This window comes from Pinus tabuliformis, chromosome 9, assembly GCF_031772625.1.
Source record: "Pinus tabuliformis cultivar Carrire ecotype Pingquan chromosome 9, CPIR1, whole genome shotgun sequence".
Classification (NCBI taxonomy): domain Eukaryota; kingdom Viridiplantae; phylum Streptophyta; class Pinopsida; order Pinales; family Pinaceae; genus Pinus; species Pinus tabuliformis.
The window spans coordinates 1,714,163,633-1,714,175,695 of NC_142307.1; the positions used below are offsets into that span (position 1 = coordinate 1,714,163,633).

Consider the following 12,063-nt stretch of genomic DNA (forward strand, 5'->3'; position numbering starts at 1 on the left):
CCTCGGCCTAACAAATGGTTATTGTGTGGTTTGTCACAAAGCCAAAACGATTAAGCCTGCTAGGGCCCCTTAGGCATGGGTGGATGTTGAATACACCATTCTCATCGTTCTCCTCATTCTTTTTGGGTGACAACTAGATGATCCAAGAAGCAAGAAGCAGCATTTGTGATGTCATCATGTTGACAGGTATATGCTTCTTATGGAAAATACATTATCAGCAACCTTTAATCAGGCAACTAATCTATTCCAATTTGGGATAAATTGCAACTTTTAGATCAAAGTTGGCTACACAGATTTTAGCTAACATCGGTATTTTTATGAAAGATAAAAGATATTCTCTTAAAATTGACTCCAATACTGACATTATGCGCTTCTAACCTATGAAAGAAGGGGTAACCTATGCAGTCATAATTCAGCTCAATGATGTGTTATTCTTGATGTACTTATTGCTATGTATAGCCATGAAATATAAGAAGCATTTTCACAAATTAAAAAGAAAAAAGAGAGGATTCGTTCCAACATTCGATTAGCTACCAATTCACGAACTATTCACATCATGAGCTCATAATACGTTCGAGAAACCCTTCTTTTATAGATAACACCATCTTAGAACTGACAATAATACATGACTAATTGATATATGTTTTATCTTCCACTGGAGAAATTCTTGAACAATCTATGTTTGCTAATTAAAACTATGAGAAAATTATAAATATGAGTAACAATAAAAACTTCCAAATTAGATAACTTATGTCTATTTACAGAAATTATACATTTGTTTAAAGAAAGTAAGAGCGGCAAAGCTCCCAACTGATCATAATTTTTCTCTAAGACATGTAGGCAATCCTGCTGTTTTAAACTTCTCTCTATAGGTAGCTGAACCTATGCTGCTTGCAGAGCCTCTTCTCGTTTGATCTCAAAGATCTTTTTCAGGGCATCTTCAACAACCTGAGGCAGATAAAGCTAGTCAACAACATAGCTGTGTTTTAAATCATATAGAACAGAAAATAATACTCAATCTGAACTTGAAATTCAAAGCCTCTTACACATGGATATTGATCTCTAACAAAAAGACCAAACCAGGGTCTTCTGCAAGTTACAATATTGTTGGATCAATAGCGTACCTTGTCTGGTGTTGAAGCACCCGATGTGATCCCAATTGTAATGGGGCCCTCTGGCAACCAGTGATCTTTCTCCACCAACTCCCCATGCTGTGAGAATACATACGTTAATGTTTCAAAAGCAATCAAATATCAAGTGCATCATAAAGCATGAAGTTAAATGCTAGAAAAAAACAAATATCTTTAGCTCACATTCAATTTAAAGGTAATCTTATTTCCAGGACCAATACGCTGCTCATCGTCAATCCAGTAAGAAGGTATGTCATTCAACTCAGCTATTTCTTGAAGGTGTGAAGTATTGCTGGAATTCCAGCCACCAACTACCAATATGAAATCAAGCTTCTCCTTTACTAGATCGTCCATTGCATCTTGTCTTTCCTGGAACACAATAATGAAAAAGATCTTAAAAGCAATAAAAGATTTACAATCTTTTGCAGAATGCAGAATCAATAAGAAAAGCCTCTCAAACCATACACAATAAGGGATTAACACACGTGAGCAACTTTCACTGAAGAAATAGTCAAGTGGCTTGTGGTCAAATGGTAAGTCAAGTGAGCTTTCTTCACATAGACCTAAGACCTAGGTTCAAACTTCCCGGAACATGCTACCATGCCAATGGCATCAACTTCTTGTGCTATGTTTTATATGTCGTAATTAACCTATTCTATGCAGTTTTCCCTTGGCACCAGGTGGACAAGGCCAAATCCTAGGCTATTTTGGAGGAGCAGAAACCCCTTGGATAAAATTTCTAAGCCGAAAGGTACTTTCCCATAATAATATGTAACCATCATATAGATTGGAAAAAGAAATACTAAAGGAATTCACCCTTGTGTCACAATGCTAACTCTACAAAATTCTAGTTCAAGTTCAAAAGTTGAATTATAGAAAAATGGATCAACATTTAAAGGGTAAGAAACAAAAGAAACAAGAGGCCAAGGGAAAAGAAATGTTATCATGTCTAAGAGATAGGTTAGCATATCTATCATGTCTATGAATGGTTTATAAGCCAGTTAATTGAAATGCAAAGTTACGTGGCAGATGCCAAATACATTCTATACATAACAAAAGTTAACTAACAAAACTAGCCAAGCCAATCAGAGAACCAAGTATATATAGAATCAGTTGTGGTTGTGCAGTTCAAGAATGTTTCAATCCATATTGACAAAGACCTCTGCAAATAATTTTGGAATGCACTAAGAATAGTTATCCCATAATTTGGGTTGAGATTGTATTAAAATATTATAATATCATACCTAAAAAATTCAATAAATACTGACAAGAAGCGTTCACAAAAAAAAGCATGTCAGTGTTGCAGTAATGCCAAAAGCTGGAAAGTCCCTGTGTCAAGAAGATTTGAAAGCTAAGGTAGATTGCTTTCCAAGGAAAAAATGTAAGACAAGGATGGTTAATGAATTACTACACGCACCAAAAGCTTTGCCAATCTGGAAGTCGGCATTGGGGTGCATGAAACCCCCTGGTTGATGTGATTGCATCATCTCTTCTTTTCAATCAGGTAATTTGCAGGGTTTCTGGCCCTTGTGGGCACATCACATCACCCACCCAATTTTCAAATCGGGAAACAACTCTGATCTAAACAATTACAGGACTATCACAATTGAGCACACCTTTGCCAAACTTTATGCCACCGTCTTGCATATCTGGTTTTCAAAGCATTTTGAGAGGAACAAACATAGGGCCATTGGGAAAGTAAGCTTCAGGGACAGCTACCAAACTGTGGACCATACTTTCACACTGTGGGCCATTATTGAGGAAGCTAGGCAGCAGTATTCCAAAGCCTTATGTTTCTTCGTAGACTTTCAGAAGGCTTTTAACTCAGGTCTGAGGACTCTCCTTTTCCAAAGACCAAGGAACATGGTCTTCATGAGTCCCCCATTGTGTCTACCATGAGGCTCTATGACACAATTGTTGGGCAACTTCCTACACAGCAGGGCCTTCTGACTTTATCAGGGCCACCAATGTGTTCAAAATTCAAATATAGTTGCCCACAATCACCTACATATTGAGATCTACATCAGTGAGCTAGAAAGGTACCTCAAAGAGAATACTCATGTTGATCATAGTTGAACTCTACAGTTTTAATTGTAATACTCTTGTTTGGAGAGATGTGGTCTTTTTAGCACAATTGGAAGCCCTGGCTAGCTTTTGTGAGATTAAGTTGATAGTGGTCAGCCTTAGCAAGACTATGATCATGATCCATAATACCTCCAAGAAATCCCTAGAAGACTTTTCTTTCTTTCTTAAGGAGGTGAAATTGATATCACTACAACTTACATATATTTAAGGGCTATGATTCACAAGCCTCAGTTTCACCTTCAGGACTGAATCCCATCCCTAACTTAGTAAGGGGTATGCATCCCTTACCTACTAGAGTGCCAATGTTTCTATTTGCATGTTCAGGACATCCCAATAAAGTTGTCAATCTTTGACACCATCATTAAAAACCACGTGTCATATGGGGAGTATGGGAGTGACGTTTGAGGACCTAATTTGAGTTCAGTGGATTGGGCACAAGTTGATCCGTTGAGAATGGATAATCCCACAAGCCATTGAGCAGGCCAAGTCTGGTGCTTATCCTTTATTTTTAGAGAACATGTTCAAATTCAGAGTTTTTCCTCATAGGATTGTCACCTTAGGGGACTCCACTTCTGTGCAGGTTAGATTTCCCTATCTTGCTCTTTTCGCCACTAAGAGGGTTGTGTCCTAGGCCTTTCTAGATGCATGTACGGATGGTTTTTAAAGGCCACCTCTCTTCTTCCATCCACAAGTATCACTACAAAGTGTCTCCTTCCTTTCAAGTAATCAATAGATGCACCTAGTAATCTCCAGATTCTCCACCCGACAAGAGGAGAGAACAACCGGGAAATAAGGGATGGCACCAATTGGAGGTAATTTTAAAGATCTTGTTTTCCCCTTCCCCCCCTCCTCCCCCTTTCAAACTCTTGACCCCAAGAGGGCCATTTATTATAAGATTTTATGTAGTTGGAGGACTGTTTTCTCTAACTATATTTGATGACACCATTAGGTTCATGGCCTTAAGATCCTTCTTGGCCAATGGAAAGCTTTCTCTCACTACTTGTGGATCAAGACCGACCACCATATCCCAAGTTCTAATAGATTTGTCATCTATGCCATATTCAAAAGATCGAGTTTGAGGAACGCTTTGTCTTCAAGTGTCGGCCTCTATTTTTATTTCCATTTATGATATTATTGATGAGCTAGGACCTTGAGTCTCTTAAGGTCTTTCAATTTTGTTGGCCTAGCTCATGCTCCTCTTGTTCTGGTATAACCATTTTTCTTTTTTATTTTGGTAGCATTTTAGCATCTAGAGTTGTCAAAACACTCCCTTAGTGGATTGATCTCTATTGTACTATCTAGTCCAATTAACTCATTACTTGGTTATTTGTGGAATTAATAAAATCATCTCATCTCTCACTCCCATACTATTCTTGCTTAGAGGTCTCCCTCTGTGGTTTGTGGGTCCCCTTGTGATTATTGTTTTTGTGATCCCCTCTTAACTGCAAGCTTACTAAAAAAAGTCAGAGTTCCATATCCCTTGTTGACGATTTCATTCGACATTAAGTGTTATAAAAAAAAAGTAAGAAACATGTAACACATAACTAAAATTCAAATACCATATTTGGTCTGAGTTTTAGTAAACTAAAACTCTATGTTAGCTTGGGATCACGGTCATAGAAATGCTATCTACAGTCAACCTCAATATGCTGGTTATGCCTTACAGGAGGGTGGGTAAAATGAAATATTTCATGGAATAATGAATATAGGAGATAGGCAAAATATGAGATATTTTACATGACCTGAGGCCACTTCTCAGTGTCCATTAAATTAAGATAAAGTCTATTTAAATTACTGACAGTATGAGAAAGCGTTCAGCAAGAAAATTTGACCTAATAATAAGTAAAACTTGTTCACCTTTTCTTAGAGCACCTGTTGTTCTACTTCAAAGACTTCATAGGTTCCTATGCTACTTTAATCTACCTGAAACTATGTAATACAATTTATTTAGGAATATAAGGTCTGTATGGAATAACCATTAATCTTCAGGAGTCCACAAATAGCTCAAGCATTTGCATACATCAGCTTGACTCCACAAAATCCCATCTCTGATATAGATTCTTACAGAAACGACAGAAAATGAGCAAGGAAACGGGAACAACAAAGGAAGAAGATAAATTGTGTAGATTATAGTTCGGCTCAAGCAACAATAACTAGTTAGAAATTTTTTCTAATAGTGAGATCGAAAGCAAATCACCAGATAATTAATTTGTCAGAACCACGAGGACGGTGATACAAAGAATACCTGAGTGGCATCACAAATAGTGTTGAAGCTTATGAAATGTTTGTTTATGTTTTCAACACCAAATCTACGCATCATTGTCTTTTCCGCTAGTTTTCCTACACAGCATTTGAAAATGAACTAGTATCAAATCAACTGAGAAAAACTTGTAGGACTTCACCACAAAACAAACAAGGCTATCAGTTTTTAAAGCTCACAGGAAACACATATCGCACCAAGATATAAAGTTGTTTAACCCAAAAAACATGGTAGAAAATACCTACCTATCTCCTCTGTTTCCCCCTTCAGCATTGTTGTTTGGTTTGCAATGCCCAACTTGACCAAGTCAACATCTGGGTCGAAACCCTTGGAAACTGCATTCTTAAATTTCTGATTAAAACAAATACAACCAGTTAAATTATGCAATTGCTTCTGTAGGACACCTTGAAGACCGAAATTTTGAGAAAAATAAATCACCCACCTTAAGGAATTCCTCTTTTGTTCCACTAGATCCATCAAGCTCACCATTGAGGATGTAATCGCAAACATATCTGGCCTGATCCAATGTAGTAAAACAGTAAACTAGAGAAGTTACCTACTGTAAATATTTTTCCTTAGAAAGGATGGAAAGCAGGTCCCAACAAGGTCGAAATTTCAAAAATATGGCCCATACCTCTGTAATGTTCTTTACAATAATATAAGTTCCTGCAAAAGAAGCAGTTGCAATGGTTTCTTCGTGAGAATATTTTCCGTGAATGATGGAGGTGTACTCTCCTTGTTTGTGTTTCTCAACAGTGTTCCAAACCTGTGGAAAATTAGCTATCAGATCATACCCAGAAAGGAAAATCAGGAAGAAAACTCCAAGAACTTTTCATTCCTTTGTTCCAATAAATTGAATCCATACTGTAATAGATCTCAGGTCAGTAATGCAAACCTTAGACACCCACGGACAGGTTGTGTCCACAATCTGTACATTTTTCTCACTTAACAACTGCATTTCATGTACAGATGCTCCAAATGCGGGCAAAATCACCACGTCTCCCTTGTTAACAACATCAAATCGTTTTCCTTCATTTCCTATAGGAATAGAATGGACATCCATTTCCTCCAATCTCTGTAAATTTCCCATTGATAGGTAAGTTGATTGGAAAACTGGCTATTAGGCATAATGTCCAATTTGATATGCAAGCAAAAAAGGAAGAGCCTTTGAAAGAAATAACAGCTGACCAAGCAGCAGTATAACGACTTTTAGCTCACAATGACGATAAAAAATCATTTCTGCAGTTCACATTTATGTCGACTGTTTGGTGAACAGAAAAGTTTCGTACATTAGAAAATATTTTTGGCAAGTTTAACTGCATTTAGCCAGTCTAAAGTTATACTAAGTACATACCATTAGTCCGTGAAAAATATCTTTGGCTAATAAAAATTTGATCATTCACTATAATTATTAGATGTATAAAGTTGATTCATTAGATTCAAGTATTTCCCATTTGCAAGTTCCATTACAGCCATGGATTAAGAAATTCTCAATTTGAAATGAAAATTTGAAATAAGGTATCAATTTCACTAGAAGATTATATAAACAAAATGATCTAATGTATCCAGTAGCATCCAAAAAATAATAAGTCTGAAACATATTCTCTAAGAGCGGCTCAGAGTTGTCGATTAAGACATCAAATGACCATAAGCAAAAGACCTGTGATGATATCTCCTGAAAAATTATGTTTTGATTTTTGATCTAGAAAACCCAATGATCAAATCTGTACCTCCATCCTTCTCCATTGACCAAAATGTAGTTGGTTCAAGGGATACATATTGGCCACCTCCCAGAAGAATCAGGGCAGAGAAAAATGAGATACCAACTAGGCATGGAAAAATCTATAAAGCCACGAGGACAATCTCAGTGATGTTTCCTTTCCTATGGATAAATCCTATCAAGCTAACCTCTTATTGACCTTAAGGATAGCTGGCCATATACCGAACACTGAGTTTTGAAGCACAATTGCAGAGAAACACAATTATTAAGAAGAAAATACAGTTTGGGGTGTTTCTATTTGAAGAGACATGAAAGATATTTGTTATACACAATTTCTCTGAAACTTCAGAATTGTATTCAGTTGACGCAGAACGGTTTTTTAACAGTTTTGGACTGGATAAACTATCTAGCTAGTCTTGCAAATGCCGCTGGTGCAGACCTTCCAAGGCACGGCGGGAAAGCGGGTGCCTAATAAGCAGGGACTTGTATATTAGCCCTGAGTTTCACCAGCTCCAAATTAAAAAAAGAAATGCAGATAATAGAGACCTTTCGGCGAAAGACACACAAGTGAATCCTCTATTCTTAGGGTTATGACTGAGATACAGACCTCATTCACTGTGGGATTGTGAATAATTTCATTAGTGATCCAGATCCTTTCAGAGGGGAATTGCTTCCTGGCTTCATATGCAATTTGCACTGCACGTTCTACGCCCCAGCAGAAACCATAGGATTTGGCCAATTTGACTGTCACATTCCCCCAAGTAAACTCATTGTTATTTTCTTTTAGAGTCTTCACCAGATCACCTGTAACATAAACAGGAACCAGAGTAAGCACCATATCCAAGGGCATGCATTCTGCTGTTCCCGGGTACACCAAGCTCACAATTGCAGAGATGCCAAACAAATTTTAAGTGTATGATGCAACTTCATGGGGATTGAACCAGTGGCTATAAGTTATGATAAGATAATTGCATGAATCTCCAATAAATTACCACAAAAATCGGTCAATTGGACTAAGTTATACATCCAGCGTGAAAAATGTGTGGCTAGTTAATGCAGAAAGCAAGACAAAGAAAGTGGCAAAAAAGGGGAAAAACGCTGCATAGAATACTGTTGCCACTACTTAGACCGATGATGAAGCCAATTGCAATAATAATATGAGAGCATTAGTACATTCTACAGCCCAAGTGGGAGTGGAGGTGATCTATCAACTCTTTTGTGTGTGTATATGTAACTGTGTACTTTCTCCAGATGGTGCATCGGTTGCTTTGAAGACAGACACTAGCACATATCCAACTGAACCGAGGTATGATGTGCACATCAGTGCTGTGAAACTAGATAATGCATATATTGAGTCAACACAAACGGACAACCTACCAAATATTGGAACTCAAGTTTCACAACAGCAAAAAGCATAGAGGGTTGAGATGGGTTTGTGCTAGTTAATAGTTTCTGTGAAGAGTCTTTACCAGAACACCTGTAAATTAACAAGAACAGGTACCACAACAAGCACCATATACAGGGGCACACGTTCCTAATGCCAGGTACACCTCGCATTTGTAGAGAAGCCTAATCAAGTTTCAATGTGGGGATGCAACTTCCCGGGTACCAAGCTACTGGCATTATAAAGGATGTATAATACAACATCAGGGGAATGACTGATTCAGAAGAACTTAATAAAGTGTCACTGTAGCCAGCCCAATAAGCCCAATACTGTTCACTGAACTAATCAAACTAGCACAAACCCGTGTAAACATGGGATTGATATGCACCTTGAGGTTGTGGAGGAAGCTCAAGGATGATATGCACCTCGAGGATGTTATGCAACTTCATGGAGATAGAAGCAGTGGCAATAGAATGGTTATTGCCTACCAATTAGGCCGATGATGAAGTCAATTACAGCAAATATGACACTGTAGCTAGTCCATACACTCCTCACTGGATTTAATGTACTGCGAGAAGTGAGGGTGCATTCTATAGCCTGAGTAGGGATGGGTATTGAATCTAGACTGTCCACTGGGTGCTCAGATATGAACATTAGCACAAAACTATTTAAACTCTCATATGCACCTAGAGATTGCAAAGATGGTTGCACAGAGAAAGGTTAGGTGCATTCTACAGCCTTGCTGGGTGTGAGGTGATCGACGAACACTTCTTTTTGGTCCACGTGGCCATGTGTAACCATGTAACGAATCTATAAAATGTATTAGCATTGAATATGGACACTAACAAGAGGTGCTTTACACCTAGGGTCTGCTATGCACCTCAAGGTTGAGAAGCTCAAAGATGCATATCTCAAATTCATACAAATGGCCAACACATCCACTATCGAAACTCCAGATAAGCAACTTTGACGACAGCCTTAGTGGCATGAGTGATCTATCAACATTTATTTTGGGTCTGTGTCTCCTGTGTGTGACATTGGGTTTGTGTCCCCTACGTGTAACAGTGCATTGAATCTACAATGTGTGTTGGGAGCACTGTGTGTAACAGTGCAATGAATCTACAATGTGTATTGGGAGCACTGAATATGGACGGTAGCACATATGTACTTTACACTCACGGCCTAAAAAGCATATCTCAAAGTCATATTATATTTGAATTTTATTTTGCTATATTTATTAGTCAAATTTGTTTGGAAGATTCATTGGAATTACAGATTTGAGTTATAAATTTTCACAATTTCACTATTTTAAAAGTTTTTCAAATTGCTAAATCTAATGACAATAACACTAATAAATAACATATCGAATATGAGAAATCAATTAAAGCAGCGTTGAACATCTCAGAGTGTCGCTTCCAATTCAATCCTAAGAGTTCAACAAAACCAATTCAATCCTAAACCTTATACAAATGAATAACATATCCAATATTACAGATTAAGAGAAACCAGTTAAAATATTTTTTTTCTTTCTATCCTATATTTAGAGAAACAGCCTTGAACTTCGCAATTTCAGGGTGCACATGTCCCATCCAATTCAATCCTAAGAGTTCCATAATACCAATGCAATCCTAAAACTTCCACAAAACCATCTACACTCCGATATCACATGCGCCTCCCAACTGCTAATATTGAAAGAGCACACCCATCCAAAGCAGGGTCTGATAAGCCCCTTGAAGTTGCGAAGCAGCAGGATGCATCTCTAAAGTTCACACAAATGGCCTAGATATAGACAAAATCGCATATTATAACTAGATCACGCAATCTCAAGGTGCACATGAGATATCTCAAGCTTTGTAATTTCTAGGTGCTTATGAGGAGCAGGTTCAAAGGGGTCTTCAAAGGGGTCTGTGTTAGTTTAACATTGAATTAGAGAAACTAAAATTATTATAAACCTAAGAGATACTTACTCGTGTACTCTTGATCCATCAAGGCCAGCATCTCGTCCTTGTACCCAAATCCTTTTCTGTTATAATTTTTGCTTCTCGTTAAGTTTTTTCTGAAGGATTTTGAGTCGAATTCCTCTGACTCGGACGCCTCCACAGCAGTAGTAGCTGCTCCTCCGTGGCATCGAACGACACCAATTCCAGCTGTAATCTTCTTCTTCTCCTTCTGCCTCCTGAGATTTATATGATTTTGATTATGCACAAGAGGCGAATGCCTAACCTGCAACATCATCACTTGGGCACTCTGCAACGCGTCATTTCTGCACGAGGAAACAGAACTCAACACCGCGCACGCTTGAGCCATTGTGCAACAACAGAATCGAATGAATCGAGATCAGAAGAGAGTATTGTGAAGAAAAGTGAAAAAGATTGACATCATATTTAAGCTGCCGGGACGAATACAAGAATCTACAGGCATTTTGTCGTTATGCTGCCACATCTGGTTGTAAAACGTGGACTTTCTTGTATACAGTTAAAAACTAATAAACATATGTTTATTAAGCCCATTGAACGACAAAAAATAGGGGAATCCTTAGGAAATTGTCAGAATTTATTTATCATGATTCATCCCTTTGAGACTAAGCCGTCATAACACACATTAGATTGATCTTGTTTTACTTTAGTGTATTAGGAGAATAGCTTGAATGTGTTATTAAACACTTCATTTAGAGGCTAAAATAAGTAGATTTTCATATATACCATTACAAACTAATAAACATATGTTTATTAAGCCCATTGAGCGACAAAAATAGGGGAATCCTTGAGTAAATTGTCCGAATTTGGTTATCAGGATTTTTTCCTATGAGAATAAGCGATCATAACACACATTAGATTGATCTCTTTGACTTTGTGTATGGTAGAATAACTTGAATGTGTTATTTAAATATTTTATTTAAAGGTGGTTGAAATAAAATGAAATGATATTTTAATATATACGAGATTAAAAATAGTTTATGGGACTATTAATTCCGTATTTTTTGTTTTTTGCAATTCAATCTTTTTCTTATTCAAATTGAAGATGAGCTGACCTAATCTTCCAACAATCCCTCGCTGAAAAGACAATGCCAAGAAACCGATGCTAACATATTCCCATAACTTTCTCTGGTGTCTTTGTGTTAAGATATTTCGACACATAGGAAATAGTTAAGTATAACTTGGTCTAGTGTAGGGTTAGGTAAAGTGTGTTTCTTTACTATGTACTTTTGTAACTTACAATCCGACAGTCATGATATGCTCTAGACATGAAGTGATTCGGCGGTTCATTCTCTCCTCTGTATTATCGACACTTGATCCATGGCTTAACACCCAATTGGTCCATGATCTCTATTTAAAGAGCATGGAGGGTCATTTGTAAGGTGACCATTCATGAGAGAAGCTTATGTAATTTTTCTTTCTTTTATTAATAAATTTCCTGAAGTGGCCACATTGGTTCAAGCTATGGACTGTTTCCCTCTTTGAGGGTTTTAACCACGTCAAGAATA

General features: G+C 37.4%; 1 protein-coding gene across 1 annotated transcript; it reads right to left on the minus strand.

Moving 5' to 3' along the window:
- Window positions 1-715: 715 nt before the first annotated feature.
- On the minus strand, window positions 716-10,947 carry LOC149155555 (4-hydroxy-3-methylbut-2-enyl diphosphate reductase, chloroplastic-like). Its single transcript, XM_089445704.1, has 10 exons — window positions 10,547-10,947; window positions 7,803-7,999; window positions 6,371-6,550; window positions 6,110-6,241; window positions 5,918-5,992; window positions 5,721-5,826; window positions 5,461-5,555; window positions 1,314-1,499; window positions 1,125-1,211; window positions 716-948 (listed from the first exon to the last, which is right to left on the minus strand). The coding sequence occupies exons 1-10, from the start codon at window positions 10,884-10,886 to the stop codon at window positions 883-885; spliced, it is 1,464 nt and encodes a 487-aa protein (XP_089301830.1). The 5' UTR covers window positions 10,887-10,947; the 3' UTR covers window positions 716-882.
- Window positions 10,948-12,063: the final 1,116 nt, after the last annotated feature.

Coding starts and splice junctions, on each gene's coding strand:
- LOC149155555 (XM_089445704.1), bottom strand. CDS start 10,886: ATGGCTCAAGCGTGCGCGGTGTTGAGTTCTGTTTCCTCGTGCAGAAAT. Junction 1,500..5,460: donor CTATTTGTGATGCCACTCAG/GTATTCTTTGTA, acceptor ATTGTGTTCCAG/GAAAGACAAGATGCAATGGA. Junction 949..1,124: donor GTGCTTCAACACCAGACAAG/GTACGCTATTGA, acceptor TATCTGCCTCAG/GTTGTTGAAGATGCCCTGAA.